The sequence below is a fragment of the Gopherus evgoodei genome, chromosome 12 (genome assembly GCF_007399415.2).
Source record: "Gopherus evgoodei ecotype Sinaloan lineage chromosome 12, rGopEvg1_v1.p, whole genome shotgun sequence".
NCBI lineage: Eukaryota > Metazoa > Chordata > Testudines > Testudinidae > Gopherus > Gopherus evgoodei.
In genome coordinates, this window is record NC_044333.1 from 23,357,286 (window position 1) to 23,374,025 (window position 16,740).

Consider the following 16,740-nt stretch of genomic DNA (forward strand, 5'->3'; position numbering starts at 1 on the left):
CACTCTTCAGGGCCGAAAACTTTTCAACAAATAGATTAAAATGCTGTCAGTGAACCAATCCTCAGAGTATGGCCAGAGAAAGTGATTAACCTCACTAGTGAGAGAGATCCAGAATTTTTTCCTTTTGTGACAGAGGAATGGTTTAGGTATATCACCCATCCCAACCTTTGCAAGAAAGCTGAAGGTGTAAGTTGATTCTGTTGGATATCAAGACATACAGTATATGCTTTGCACCCAATTATTATTTTCACACACCTCATATGTGCACAGACTGCATAAACATCTTCCATATTTATTACATGTAAAAATAAAGTTTAACTGGCCATCATATCTGGTTCTTGTGAAGGAGTTGTAAGGAAACCCATTTAGCATAGCCCCTTGAGGTTACACTTATAGACTCAGACTCATAGACTCTAGGGTCAGAAGGGACCAATGTGATCATCTAATCCGACCCCCTGCACAAAGCAGGCCACAGAACCCTACCCATCCACTTCTATAACAAACCCCTAACCTATGTCCGAGTTATTGAAGTCTTCAAATTGTGGTTTGAAGACCTCAAGCTGCAGAGAATCCACCAGCTAGTGACCCGTGCCCCATGCTGCAGAGGAAGGCGAAAAACCTCCAGGGCCTCTGCCAATCTGCCCCGGAGGAAAATTCCTTCCCGACCCCAAATATGGCGATCAGCTAAACCCTGAGCATGTGGGCAAGACTCACCAGCCAGCACTCAGGAAAGAATTCTCTGCAGTAACTCAGATCCCATCCCATCACCGACCACTGGGCATACTTATCTGCTGATAATCAAAGATCAGTTGCCAAAATTAAGCTATCCCATCATACCATCCCTTCCATAAACTTATCAAGCTTAGTCTTAAAGCCAGATATGTCTTTTGCCCTCACTACTCCCCTTGGAAGGCTGTTCCAGAACTTCACTCCTCTAATGGTTAGAAACCTTCGTCTAATTTCAAGTCTAAACTTCCTAGTGTCCAGTTTATACCCATTTGTTCTTGTGTCTACATTGTTACTAAGCTTAAATAATTCCTCTCCTTCCTTAATATTAATCCCTCTGATATATTTATAAAGAGCAAGCATATCCCCCCTCAGCCTTCTTTTGGCTAGACTAAACAAGAGGAAATATGCATTAGCCCCCTCCCCTTAACCAGCAATTTTATGGGATTATTAACCTAATCCTGAATAAGATAATGAAAGCTTCTTTTAAGACATGTGGTTTCTACAATCCCAAATACTTTTCCTGAAAGATTATTTATTCAGCTGCAGCTGTGGCTGGAACACTAGCCAGCTTTTAGATTAGTTATACGGATATATGAGATATCTACATACCTATTCACATGAATTTTCTACATTAGTGTACTGCAGAATACAACTTTCACATAAAACTAAATGCTGGAGGATTTCCATGCGTAATGCAGATATACAGCTGCTAACATTGATTATGCTTATAGTTCCATTCCATGTTTGTCCAGCAGTTATTGCTTCAGCATGTTATTGAGGTTTAAAGGTTTGTGTTTTTTTTTAAATCAGAATTTTTAGTCATTATCCATGTTGTTTAATGTCTTCATATGCATTCTTTACAATTTAAACAAAGAAGATTATCTATCAAATTGTGTTTGTGTGAGTCACTTATTCCTAAACAAATTGTTAGTATTTGCTAAGGCCACAAAGCTGACTAAGTCCAGTATTCCCATTATGCCATGAAATCCTGACTGTGTTTTTAAGTAAATCTAAATCTTGAGAAATTTAGTTGGTTAGGGTACAGATATCTTTATTGTAGTCCATTATGCCTACGTCTTTACAGAGACTGGCATGTTTAACAATGTAGTCTGTAAGATTGAGGTTCCATAGAAACATGAAGAAAGGACAATCAATTTTATTTTTAGTTACGATTTCCAGGCTGATATCCCTAAGGATGGTATTTAACATCCTGGTTGCTTTCATCTTTAGGCGAACAATAAACAGTATGAATAAATTTAGCGGTTCTCGCCTTTTCATTACACAATGAACTTAAAATGTAGATGCTTAAATTTATTCACCTAAATAAGTGGCCTGATATTTTTAGAGGTGTCAAGCACTAATGTCACTAACCAAAACCAACGGGAAGTGCAGGTGCTCTGTACTTTTTATTAAACTGGCCTCTTAAGTGTCTAATTTTAGGCCCTCAAATTTAAGCATTTTTGTTTAATCATTTTATAAAAAAGTCTGCAAGCTTCTTAAATTTACTAGTAGACCAAAGTGGGGAATAAGTTCCAAATCTGAGGGACTCTGGGAGGACACATCCTGACAGCAGTCTCTCTCTTTTAAACGGAGTGTTATCAAATGTATCTTCTCTGATCTCAACTGCAGAAGTATCAGACTAGAAGAGAGGCAGTCAACACAGTAGATTTAGGACTTTGTAAGTCGTAACAAACAACAGACCAGTAGGCACCCAGTACAGTTTCCAAAGCGCACTCACAATATCTGCTACAGAAACAGACAGCCACATTCACCACTAGCTTCAGTTTCCAAATATATTTAAGGTGTAGTCTAATCTCTAGGTGATAAAACCATGGAATGGTCTAGTTAAGTTAAGTTAAAAAGCCACCTTGATCATTCTACTCTTATCTGATCTAGCATCAGCTGGGGACCTCAATAGGCCCCAGATTGCCAATCAGAGGGGCAGATATACTAAAGCCTTTTAGCTCATCTATAAGGGAGAAAAGATCAATACTTCAAACCAGCCATTTACACTTATTTATTTAGTAATTGAGCTCTGTTCCAATATCCAGAATTTGGTTTGTTCATTTTATCTTCAGGTTGTTTTGTTTGTAATTCTAGTTCTGTCCAGGAATTGTGGATGAGCTGTCAGAGCTGAGAGAATTCTATGATCCAGACACAGTGGAGCTGATGAACTGGATTAAGTAAGAGTATTTTTATTTAAGTTAAATGCTATTTATAATAATCCAATATTCTTGTATATAGTGCTCTCCTGTTCCATTTGCCACAGGTCATCAGTGAACTATAGTGACCTGTGGGGATGATTAAAGGGGAGTGGGATAGCTAGGGACTAGAAATCAGTGACTGTGGAAAACAGATAGTTGCAACTCTTGCCAGCCTGCTGTGTCCTGGTACAGCAGTTTACCACTGTTTGGCAACAAGGCTTCTGGAAACAAGTTGTCTCCATTAGGTCCTGTGGATGGATAAGCACAGATCATTCCCTTGGCTGAAAAGGTGAGAGAATCTTCAGTTTGGAGAAGGTGATGGCCAAAAAATGTATTGAAATCAATTAATCTTCATGTGACCTTTCATATCTCCTCAGATGCACTTCTGTTTCCTTTGGTCTTTATTTTTTTTTAGATAGCATTAAAAAGTGAGGGGCATTCACTTGTGAAAATCTGTTTTCACAGAGTATGCACGTGTCAGTCTCTTGCCCTTACTTTAAAATAACTCAATCTATGTATATATTTGTAGTGGCTTCCCGGCACAGGGGCATGGTGGTTTTGGTGCAAACAGTGGACTGAATGCTGCACTCAGAACTCACAGCCAAATTAAACCTGCACAGCTGCACTGAAGTTAGAATTTAGCCCACCATCTGCTTTGCTTGAGGTGTGCAAAATGTTTGAACCTACTCAGATTGGAGGTGTATCAGGATTTACCAGAGCTCTGGTGTTCGTCGTTCCTGGAAATGGCATTTATTTGGAATTCTGACATAGCTATTTGCTATCTCATTTTTAAAGCAGAATTGTGGTCTTGAGAAAATATTTTGAAAGTAAAACATGAACCTGCTGCTTTTTAGAATTTTAAATATTTTGAACACCTTAGTATAGCATTGCATTATTTTACTTCCAAGTTTGCTGTTTTATATCCCACATTTGAATAATTGAAGTTATTAGGGTTGCCAGTTTTGGTTGGACTTATTCTTGGAGGTTTCAGCACATGAGCATCTTCAATTCAAGATTAATCTTTAGTTCCTGGACTCCAGGACAGTGCTGGATGGTTGGCAACCCTAGAAGTTATATGTGTGCAATGTATTGTGGTGAAACTAGTCACTCAGCAGTTTAACAGCAACTAATGTTTTTCACTCCTATCAATAATCTTGTGAACCATAATGCTGTATTTTCCTACTCTGCAACCTGTGAAAATCAATGTAATTATTCACAAGTAAATATGTTACTAATTTTAGAGTGGCATTCTGAAAGCAGACCCATCTGTGTCTCTATCATTTAGTATCTTTGTAGCCACATTGACACCACCTCATGACTAATTTTTTATCAGCCAGTGCCATTTAATGCCACTTTTTTATTAAGAGATGGTAAATATTTGATAGCTTAGGTCTCTTGAGTCCCATATACAGAGTTTGATATAGATTTGTACCTAAAATATACATGTGGCTTTGGTCCCAACCATGAACTGAATTTCACTTGATGCAGTGAGAATGATTTCTCACATCTTCTCTCTGCTGAAAATGCTAACATTTTCATTTTAATGTGTGACAGTTAGATTACGTTTTTTCTTTAGGATTTAATGCATTTAGAAATAATATTGTTCACATAGAAAAATTAGTTAGTTGTGCACTAACTACAATCAAACAAATTTATGGCATGTACTTTAAGGTTGGATTGATATTTTCTTAATTTAAAATTAAATTGTGGAATCGGAACATTATACTGTACTACCACTTGGCAATTTTGCTATAGTTAAAAGTCTGCCAGAATTTGTGTTATAAACTCTTGATATCAAGAATTATTCATTCATTTGTAGAAAATGAAGTGTGGCTGAACTCCGGTTTGTCATATATAATATTGAATTAGGATACCTTTGTTCCATTTTGCAAACCTTTCCACATCAAAAAGGCCTTTGAGTCTGACAGATCCAAATACAGTATCTTTTGCCATGTTTACTAAAGAATATTGTATCTTTTGGGTTGTGATTTTATACATCCTCTGTTACAAAAATGAGTGAAAAGGGAATAGGAGTGTACGTACTAGAGCAGTAAAAAATAAAAAAAGAGGCAACAACCAGTGTCTTAAGGGTAGCCCTTAGAGCTTTGTGTTCCCATGTCGGAGGTATGGGAAATTCTTAGCTTTGATCTCTCTCCCCAAGACAACATGAACACACTCATTTGTGAGATGGGGAAGAAGAGCAGAGTGAGCTCCCCTATTCTATTTACTGCTGGTAGGTGATTTAGGAGTAATGTCTTCTGCCTTCAAGGGGGATCTGGTTAAAAAAGATTCCGTAAGTGTATACCAGACCAACCACCATGCAAAAGTTTGTCACAAACCTAAAACAGAGGCCAGGTTTGTTGAAAAGGTTTACTGAGATGCGAACCTTTTTGCAAAGCTTGGCTGGCTTTCTAGTGCATCTGGGCCAAGTGTTGAGTGAAATTGCCTAATTTGTGATTGCAGATAGAAACCATGTGAAACTCAAAAACAAAGGGCCTGGGCCAAAAAGAAAAGAATAATTTTTTTTTTTTTTTTTTTTTTTACAAATCAATGTAGTGAGATAGTGGCCATATTCCATCTTCAAGCTAAGGACAGCATTCCTTCCCTACAGTGCCATCACTGACCTATGGCGCAGTGCCTCGTTTCAGAGCTCAAGAGAACTCATACTGGCAGCTAGCGCATGTGCTAGGCTTTAAGCAGGGACACTAACTAGTTTTGCCCTTTTTCCTCAGACTATTGGCACCATACTTTGAGCCACAGACTCTGATGGCAGACCAATTAATATGTTAACTGACTTCCTAAAATGTGTGCATGCCCATTTTACAGGTGCATTCAATTGTGTGTGCAAAATTTGAATGCACAAAAATCAAGGCTAGGATGAAAGATGCATGTGTTACTTTCTGTGTACGTCTTTCCTCCCTCTTTTGTGATGTTGCAGTCTTTCTAATCCAGAGACCAAATTGGTCTTGAGAGTTTCCGTGAATGTGTTTTATTGTCTAACAATGTCAGCTAGTCTCATAATATTTTAATGTGGTATTCTGTGAATAAATGGCATTTCCTTTTCAGGATGAATCTGCTCTAGAGTGCGGTGTTTGGGAAGCCCTTTTCAGAAAATGCATTCTTTTTCTGTTGAATATATTCCTTCCTTCTTCACCAGGGCCGGGCCAGCTCTAGGCACCAGCAAACCAAGCATATGCTTGGGGCAGCACACTTTCAAGGGCGGCATTCTGGCTGCCTTTTTTTATTTTTTTTGGCTTCCGGTGACAAAAGCCTAGAGCCAGCCCTGGCAGCAGCAGGACATTGTGCGCGGGGGGTGCCCTGGGGCTGCTGAAGTTCACACTGCAGGGGAGCAGCGTCGCACCTTGTGGCTGGGCCAGGCAGGCTCTGAGCAGGGGACACTCAGACTGGGTGCCGCCCTATGGGGCACATGGAGCTGCCTGCAGGTGCCGCAGGGTGGGTGCCCCCCAGCGCTGCAGCGGGGGCTGGGCGAAGTGGCCCAAGCCACCCAGGGACTGCGGCAGGGTGGCCAGAAGCAGCAGCAGCAGCAGGGCCATAGAAGGGCTCTCCTGGACTCTGCTTCCCCCGGGGCTACCCTGCCCTGGCTCCTCAGCCTCTTGCTGGGGCAGTCCCCTGGCTCTGCCCTCCTGGATCCCGGCCGGTCCTAGAGGCGGGAGCCCTGGCTGGAGGGACCCTTGGCTGAGGCGTGGCCCAGGAGCCCTGCTGTTTACCCTGACCCTGTCAGCGCCGGACTGGCTGGAGGTGAGGGGGGAGCAGGCAGTCAACACTGGTTGCGGGGAGCCCAGGGCTGGGGCAGCACAGGGTGCAGGGGAGGGGGAAGAGAGAGCCCAAGGCTGGGGTGGGGGCAGCCAAAAAAATTTTTTGCTTGGAGCGGCAAAAAACCTAGAGCTGGCCCTGTTCTTCTCACTTGATTAGTAAAAGGATAATCTGAGCTTTGCCAGCTTTTATAACAACCGTGAACTCCACAGTCCGCTTTCAGCTCTTGAAAGCTCTTAATAGAAGTAGTAACTATTTCCTACTGATACAACCTATAATTGCAATGTTTGCTATTTCAGTAGGACCTCCTTAAAACAAATGTATTGGATTTTCATATCAGTTCACCAAGAACAGAAAGAATTACTACCACTTTCTGAAGTCTGTGCAGGTTAATCTCAGACCTACAATTCCTATAAAAACCCTTTTATTTTTAATAAGTTCTGTAGTTTTTACATAATTCTATAAATTCTTGAAAGTGTAGATAAAGCAAGGGTTCGCGCATTATATTATAGTGCTCAGTTTACCCATTAGCTCAGCAGTAATTAACTTGTTGAAGCTTAGAGCTTCAGAAATAAATGAGATTATTTGTTCAAAATGCCATCAGGTCTGCTTGGAAGACATTTAAATTATATAATGTAAATCAGTTTGACCTGTAAGTCCTTGTCATTATTTAGTGACATTTCTTAGAGAATAAATTGTTTGCAGGTTGGGCAGCCTGGTACAGAGTTTGGCAGAAAGCTATAAAAACAAATTATCCTTTCATTTTATATATCATTTGTTCAGACATTTGTAAAAATTGCTTCATTTTTCTGTAATAAAGAAGTGCCATTCAGTGGTTTGAAGCATGTTAATTGCTTTAGATACAGACCACAACTGTTAGTGGGTGAATCAGGTAGAAGTATTAGTGAAAGATGCATACGTGAAATGTTGCAAGTCTTACTGTACCTTTAACATACTGGCTACGTGTGTCATGTCCCTCTCTTATGGCTAATCCGTAGGATCAAAGCCTGCTACTTATGATCAGATGAAGGAATTACTCTCTCTATCTCAAATGGTGGAGTCCTGTGTTTTGTTTCTGGTTCAGGGTTCAGTTGCTGCTACAGCTAGTTGTGCGGACCATTATATGTGCATACTGCTACATTCCAAAAGAAAGTAGTTTCTTTTTGATGGAACATTTATTCATGACACTTGTAGCTTTGAATATTTTAAGTGCAAATATAAAATATTAAAGCTAGATTAAAGACTAATAACTTCAAATAAAACCACAGAAACCACAGAAAAATCATTTTTCAGTTAAGTTAAACTGGCATATTAAAAATTATCATCTATGCCCTTTTTGAATGAGATTAACATGGAACTGCAAGAAGTTTTAGGAAAGGTTTATGATAAATATTAATTCATTTTTAAGCAGTATCTTCTGGAAGGCTCTAGCAAAATGTAATGCTCTCCTCTTAACATTCTCAAACTTTATCCTGTCTCCATGAAAAAAAGACTGATAATTTACAACCAACATTTAATAAGGCCTCTAACATACACCTTTAGATATTGGCAGATACATGCACTGGTACGTGAAGAAAGCATATTTCTGTATCAAGTTACCCAACAATTACTTGATTGTTAGGTTGCGGTTGTGTGTGTGTCTCTGGCTGTGGGTATTTATGCTTCAAATTCCCTCCTAATTCCATTTTAGTTTGTGCTCCTTTTTATTGTCCTAATCTCACTTTATAATCTGCCTTGGTTATGATGCCTACAAGACACTGGACAAATGCTACACAGCTGGTATACTGTAACCACTTTTTATTACACTAATCATAAGTCTCACTGCTACCTTGTGCTCTGCCTTATTTGTTTGTTGTATCCACCCTTTGTGTCATCATATATTTAGACAGAAATTTCTGGGTCAAGGACCATCTCTTCATTGTGTAGATTCAAAATGAACACAAGGATAGTTATGATGAATGACAAAATTCTTGCATTCTGATTGATCCGTGCTGTCAAACAGATTGGATCAGTATCAGTGGAGAGCAGTCATTTGGTTAGGAGTGAAAGATTAGAATTGCAACATCTTTTCTGATAAGCTGCTTTAAACACATGACAAGTAGATGCCTACAAATATTTGCAGGCGGTGTAAGCTAGCAAATAACATTATAAATTGAAATTAGTAGGCTTTACCCAAAAAGACTAGCTCTAAGCAACTATTTGCATATCTCAAATAATTTAGGATTTTCAGGCCCAGATTTTCAGAAAGCCTCTTTAATTGTTTCCGTAAAATTTGCAAGCACATCCATTTCTAGTTTCCAGAACTGACATTTATGCATGCAGTTTACCCATTTAGTAAACAGATTTATTTATGAGGGCCTAGTCTTTAGGGGATTCATTGCAAATCTTTTCCATCATATTCAGTGACTTCAAGAATCAATCACATTTTCTAGAACATTTTACTACCGGAGATGAAAGAGATTGGGGGATGGGGGAAAGCAGTTCTCTTGATCTCTAACTGTGCTGATGCAAAGGGCTACCTCAAAGATTTCCTCAATGTTCTGAACATTTGTTTAGGTCAAACACTCCTAAGAAAGCAGTGATTGCTGGGAGCATGCAGCTATTAGCAGGAGTCAAACTGTGCACTGGAAGGATCTTAACTAATCACCCACATTATGAAGACAAGAGTCTAAGGGAGAGAACAAAACAAGTAAGAACATTCTGATCTTACTTTTCTAATTCCTATTACTATAAGGTGGGTCTATCCTACAAAAGCATGTACGCCTGAATGGAGCACTGAGACAGAAATAATTTTGTTCACTGCTTCTAGTTTGTTTCCTGGTGCAGTTCAAAGTATTGGTGTAATCTCTGAAGCTTTTAATGGTTTGTGAGTCTGCTAATTTAGGGCCAGATTCTGATATTCTTACTGAGAGACTCAGCACCAAACTTTCAGCCCATGGGGAAAGAGAGCTAAAATGGTTTTCAGCCATGCTTGCACCCTCCTATGTAATTTAGGCTGCCTTATGGACAGCAATATGACCCAGAATATACATTATCCTATATGCTACAGTCCCATCTCCTCAGAGGGACAGCCACCAGCTACATTTGGGGAAATTCTCCCCTAGCTGGATCCAGAGCTTTCAGAACCCTTATATGTCACCGTGGCGCTTTACCTGGCATAAGAGGAGTAGCAGTGAGAATCTCACCTGTTGAATAGTACCCTAGAATATACATTTGTGTAGTCCCACTGATTTCAGTATACATGTGGCATAAGTGCTACTAAACTTGAGTAAAAGCATCAGAATCTGGCCCTCAGAGATCACTTTCCTTCCTTGTGTGATGACATGGCAGTTGCAGTCATCCAAAGCTATGGAGCTAAAAGCCATCTGGTTTAATTATGAAGAGGCATTTTCAGTGGAGCAGTCTTGATTCTGTAGCCTGTTCCCTTTCCTTTATTGCAGCAGAGCTGATCTGTTGACCTTTAGTGCATGTCCCAAAGACTGTTTTCTCACAGTTTGTTCAGGACAGTAACTTTAGCTAAAGTGACTCGGGTCTCCTTTGTGGAACAGAGCCAGGTGAAATAAAGTGTACAGTTTTATAAATACTTGTACATCAATTCAAGTGCTGATATGGTTTAATCCACTAAAATGAATAATATAGCAATAATGCTTAAAGAGAGGGGACACTTTCTGGCTGTTAATGATAAGAGACTGAGGCAAAATTTAATTTTCCCCATTAACGTGTCATGATGTTGGGAAAAGAGCACTAGACTACAGCACTTTCAGCAGCGCTTGTGGTGGTGACACTCCAAGCCAATGGGAGAGAGCTCTCCCATCATCTTAACTCCTGCCTCTGTGAGAGGCAGTACACAGGGCTGTCTACACTGGCGCTTAGGTCGGTATAATATATGTTGCTCAGAGGTGTGGATTATCCACATCCCTGAGCAATGTAAATTATACGGAAGTAACCTGTAGTGTACACAGCCTTACTCTTTTTTTTTTTTTTTTTTTTGGGGGGGGGGCGTTGCACAGAATTCAGAGGTGAAATCCTAGCCCCACTGAAGTCAATGACATTGGCTTTGACTTCAGTGGGCCCAGATTTCACCCTCTCTCTAATTCTTGTTGCTGTTCTTCACATTTTTTCTTGAAGAAACAAACCATAAATGTGCTGTATAGCCTGTAGTAAACATAGCTATTGGTGAGAACTACAGAATATATCTTGAAACATTAAAAAGTGAAATATAAAAGTAGAGAATTTTTAAATGTTTCAATCTATTACAATAAAAATGACAGAACACTGACAGGTATCAGACTGACACTCCTTTCTACCATTAAAGACCTACAAATAAATAACCAACAAACACACAAGCCAAAAACAACCCTACCCCAAGCGGAGTTCTGACCCCACAAGGGAGAACTGCAAGAAACTCCATGAAATCTGTTAGGGACTTGGCTATTGCTGTTGATTTTACATGGAAAGCATTTAGGTGCTATGTTGGGTGAAAGGGTAAATCCTTTACATAGATAGAATGACTATATTTCTAATACATTTTGAAAGCCATATGAGAGATCTCTGGCTATATAGTAACCAAAGACAATGATATTTGCCTTATACTTGGAAGGTAATTGAGTCACGTCTTGAAGATTGTATTTTTAAAGACAAACATCTCATCTTTCTCTGGTTCAAGATGAAAAAAACAAATATACAGTGATAAGTCTGTTTTGCTCTTACAACTTCATTTTTCTGTTTTTTGTAGGTTTATCAGGTATATGCAAAAAGATCTCCTGAAGATGTCTACAGTATACTGAGATCCTTTGGAACAAACTATGTAATCTTAGAGGACAGCATATGTTATGAAAGACGGCATAGCAGAGGCTGTCGGTTACGAGACCTGCTCGATATAGCTAATGGTCATGTAAGTGAAGTACAGGGTTTTAGAAGGAAAAATGTATTTTGTTTAATTTCCTCTAGGAGGAATTAGTGTTTGAGTCTGAAGCTGCTACTATATCTTTTCCATTTTGCAATGAGGGTGGGAACTAAGGCCCAGTGGAGCCATTTTTCATTTAGAAGTTCAGCCTAAAAGGAGTCTAGCTGCTTTAACTGATAGTAGTAGGGGGAAAATCCCTACCTGCTGGACCTCAGGTGAGCACGACACATGCATAGTGTTCCCTGTATATAATCTTCCAGAGCCTGGGAGGGTGGAGGCATTGTCTCCAACAGGGAGAGAGGTTGGGTAACGGTGTAAGAAATATGGCTGTGCTCAGGGAGTTCTCACCCCTTACTAGGAGTTGGCTCCACAGGGTGAAGACCCTAAACAAACTGCACAAATGCAAGCAAAATTGCATAGACTCTGTGCCACAGACAAACCAGGGCTAGAACTTAGCCTTTTTAACAATAGTGCAGTGGTGCTATTGTAACACCTAACATTTTAATTTGGTCCTTTCTTCCCACTTGGTTCACATTGGCCCTTTGAGCATATTCCTGTTTTTCTAATGCCTAGAGTTCCTTGTTATGACACATGATTGAGTAGTGGTTAAGTGTGTTTTATAAAGCTGTTCACTTTCTTACAGGTCATGGACGGTCTAGGAGAGAATGAACCTGATCTGAAAGCTTCACTGTATCCTCGCTTCTGTGAGGAAATAAAAAAAAACTTGTCTTCTTATTCTATGTACTTCACTAGAGCGTTCCAGAACAAAACATTCCATGTTTACAAGCTTGCTAAACATAAATAGCATATGTTCCCAACAATGGTTTTAAATTCAGTGTGTTATTGCTAGGACCACAGTGGGAAATGCTGAAGAAGTTTACAAAATGTTACTTTTTTAGGCATTTTACATTAAGTGTTTCTTGTTTAATTAATGTGATTCTTCAGGTAGTTTTAGACAGTTTAATTTTTATAACATTCTTGACATTGATAGGGAATTTTCCATTTTTAGCTGACTGAAAAACATGTGCAGAATAGGCAGTCTGCGTCAACACGGCAGAATGACTAATTTATACAATTCTGTTCAGGGTTTTGAATATTTTACTGTACCATAAACGTGATAGAAGTAAGTTGAGTCTAGGCCTTGTTACTTCATAACTAAATATGTGTTAGCTGTGGTCTTTGAAGACATTAAAACACTAAAAACTTTGGTTTCAATCCTAGAAGCTCATCCTCGCAGGCAAACGTTTCTGCCCATGCAGAGCCTGTTTTGTCTTCAGTGGGACACTCCTGGACCTTAGACCCACATAGTTTGGATCTGATGGCAGGATCGAAGCCTTTGATAAAGTAACCTCCATGTTGTCAAACACTTTAATTATTCAGATGTGTGCTGTTGCTTGTTTTTATGCTGTTTTAACACCATGATAGATCTTAGTGTATTTCTTTTGAGACGTTAAGGTTGGAGCATGTTTGATACATGTAGCACTTCGGTATCCTCTACTAAAGGCAATTTAAAATGCTCAGAACAAGTATAACAAATGAAATACAAAATCCTTCATGATCCTTATAATACTCCTCCTTTGCTGTATTCTGCTTTCCCTCTGTTAATGCCACATAGAACCAAGAGTAGAATATCAAAGTTGAACACTGCAATGGAGATGAGGAGAGCATATTGCCCTAAAAATGGCAGTGAAATTGTATGCTCACAATGGAGTTCTTTGCTTTAGGGTATTTAAAGTCCCCATAAAATATTTAAAAACAAAACACTGTCACTGTTTCCCTCCTTCTCATCCTTAGTCAGTCATTTATTTTGGACTGATTTTGAAGATGATGTTCTATCTTTAAACTTTTGTAAACTTTGTTTTGTTTGTAGTCTTTATATTTTTTCCAGGCTAGAATTGTGTGAATTCTATGGAGTTTTTAAATACCATGTATAAAAGAAGTCACTGTTACAGTACTTCAGTGCTAACTTATTGTTTTTATACTAACTAGAAACTAGGTCTGCTTGAAAGCCTAACAGCACTCTCTCACTTTAACTAGGCACCTGCTCTCCTTATTTGTTTGTTGTGAAAAGCAGAACAGGTAATAATCAAGTGCCTCTAGGTCAGTGCTGAATTAACATTAAACATGTATAGGAGTATATGTGGCCTGCTCAGATAATTCATTTATGATAATTACTGTTGCAGTTAATTTCTAATGATGGGAAACTTAAAAGTGCTACTGATAGCATACTCCACATTTAATCTAATCAAGATGTGTAATGAAATTAACTTTCACAACTGAGCTGTATTTCAATTCCAAATTATTTAAATGTTTTCCATTTGTAGTTGTACTAAGTTAAATTACTGCAGGGATAGAGATGGTTATGTCACATGCTCAAACAATTTTATATTCAGTAAATACTCATTAAGCAGCATTCAACATCTTTCTGAACTTTCATGCTAACACAAAAGGAAAGTGTACTTTAATCAAACTGTATTTAAATCAAACATTGATGGTAGCTAGGTTGTCAAACCAGGCAACTGAAACGCCTAAATAATTTCTGTCCTATATTCCTGAATGAGGTTGAAGACCACTGCAGTTTAACATAATACAATAATAAAACATTTTAATCAGTATTAAAACTTTAAGCCTGTAATGATGCATACCTGTTCTTGCTGACACTAATGGTCAGTAAATTCTTCAATGAGTGCCTTACAATAAATTGAAAACAAGCACATGTAAGGTATAGTATGTTTAGACTATGTTGTCTTATTTTAAAATGCAGTGTGGTCTTCTTTTAAGATGCAGTTACTTTGCTCTAATTATATTTAAATATTCCAACATACATCAGTCTTTTGATTTTGAGAGTCTTGCTGATAGGTATAGTACTATTGAGAATAAAAAATTGTGACAAACATTAATTATTTTAAATAGATTGACATTTGTTATTTTAATATAGATTGTGTTTAATGTTGCCAAAACAGAGCTGAAGCCTTTTGCAGAAACTATATGAAGTGCCAAAAAAAGAAAAATTTACAAGGTAGAGCCCAAGATAGCTTTGTTCTTTGCAGATTATAAGAAACATACTTATTATTATCACATCATCAGCATAGGGCAGTATTGTTTTTAGAATACAAATTCCCCAAAGGCATCATAAGCATTTGAAGTGTTAGTTGCAAAATATTTAGTTCCTGAAGTCAGCAGTTGTTAAGGTCTAAATGGTTTGAAAGGTGTGTCTCATTTTAAACATTCAAACTTTTCTAGGCCCTGAAAGAATTAATTCTAGATGGAAAGGTATATTTAAATAGCTAAGTGATACTCTGTTTGTGCTATCTCCTTAGAACAGAAAGAAAGGGAAAGCCAGGAGAAAATACAATAGGAGCAAAACACTTACCGTCTGGAAGGAAAGGAGATACAACTAGCAGCACTATAGGTAACCATTTTAATACTACAGCTTACTGTCCTTCCCAAACTTAAAGGACTAATTACTAGAGGAGAGCATGCTGGGAAAGGGTGATTCCAAACTGGACAGTTCATTGGTGACCAGGCAGCTAAACAGACAACTCTCCAGTAGTGGTTGATGGTAGGAAAATACGCTAAATTTCCTATTCTCTGGCAGCCAGGATTAGGGTGCAAGAATGCCTAAGGCTTTCCTATCTCAAGTCTGGTGTTTTATGTATTTGTAATAATTATGTCCTCCTTTTTTGGTGGTTTGCTGTGATATATATTCATGCATTAAAATATGGATTCCTTTTTGACAACAACCTCTGCCTCTGATTGAAATTCATCACCCCAGTACATCTTCACAATACCAAATGGCTATCATGGCATTTCTCATTATTTGTGCTAAATCAGATTCACCTCCATTTGCTAGAAATACTGTTGTGCATTTAGGGAAATCTGTAGATTACTAACTCAGTGACTTCTTCAATATATTGCATACTGTTTGTGACCATAGTAAGGACATTTGAACAGATAGAGTTTTTGCCATAATGCATCATTTGTAAGTGCAGAGAAATCTTTAGATCACAGAGCTGAAACATCATCAGATAAGGGATATTTTTTTTAGGTGAGAAAAGCTATTGGGGTTCAGAAGTACATTGCCCTTTCTGATTTGAATATTTTGTTGGTGAGATCTCCTATACAATTTTTATATGATGTTGTAGTGGGATGTTATGAATATTGTATACTTAATAAAGTTGTGTCCTTTTAAAATCTTATCGGAGAGCCACTTTGTTTTTATGGTGAGGTGGGAATGGCAGCAGCTTTGGAACCTGCCCTTTGTTCAAGTCTCTTATGTTCTTTCATGTAAGCTAGGTCTCAGTGAGAAAAGTTTTGACCTTCTCTTAAGCTTGTTACATGACATGTGGAGTTAATATTTTTTTTAATCACCTTTATAGTTTGACAGCATATGAGTCATTTTATTGAATTTCTAACTTAATGATTTAGCAGTAGTGATTTTTCCCATCCCCAGTGCACTTAGCTGATGTGAGGTCAGTAGGCTGTCTTAAGAAGTTACACTGACGGTGGTAAATATAATTTGCTTTGACCCAGAGGGATCAGCTGCTGTGGGGGGTTTTTGTTGTGGTTTTTTTTGTTTGGTTAATTTCTTAAATTTGAGTAATTTTATGTTGTAGAAAGACGCATGTATTCTTTAGGGAGGAACAACAGAGAATAATTGCATATAGCATTAGCAAAGAGTCCTGTGGCACCTTATAGACTAACAGACGTTTTGGAGCATGAGCTTTCGTGGGTGAATACCCACTTCATCAGTTGCAACTGACCAAGTGGGTATTCACCCACGAAAGCTCATGCTCCAAAATGTCTGTTAGTCTATAAGGTGCCACAGGACTCTTTGCTGCTTTTACAGATCCAGACTAACACGGCTACCCCTTTGATACTTGCATATAGCAGGTGCCTTATTTGAATGTACAGGACTTCTAAGATAGGCATGATTTTAAAAATACAGAAATAAGTTCTGTTGTAGGAATAGGTTGTGAAGACATGAACAGGAATGCAGTAGAGTGATGTCCTGTTCCCAGTTTTGCTTTTGGTGCTTGACTAAAAAAAGCTTGCATGAATGGTGCAAGAGGCCTTTTGCTAGTAGAGTGAATTAAGTGCAAATCAGAGATTCAATGAGACTATGGA

General features: G+C 38.5%; 1 protein-coding gene across 2 annotated transcripts in view; it reads left to right on the forward strand.

Moving 5' to 3' along the window:
- Nucleotides 1–14,691, forward strand: part of DPY19L3 (dpy-19 like C-mannosyltransferase 3) — a 47,774-nt gene extending 33,083 nt beyond the window's left edge. For both annotated transcript variants that reach the window (XM_030581239.1, XM_030581240.1), the window contains 4 exons: nucleotides 2,830–2,912; nucleotides 9,264–9,396; nucleotides 11,443–11,601; nucleotides 12,257–14,691. In XM_030581239.1, coding sequence (XP_030437099.1) covers nucleotides 2,830–2,912; nucleotides 9,264–9,396; nucleotides 11,443–11,601; nucleotides 12,257–12,418 — 537 coding nt within the window. In that variant the 3' untranslated portion in view covers nucleotides 12,419–14,691. The remainder of the gene's footprint in view (nucleotides 1–2,829; nucleotides 2,913–9,263; nucleotides 9,397–11,442; nucleotides 11,602–12,256) is intronic.
- The last annotated feature ends 2,049 nt before the right edge of the window (nucleotides 14,692–16,740 follow it).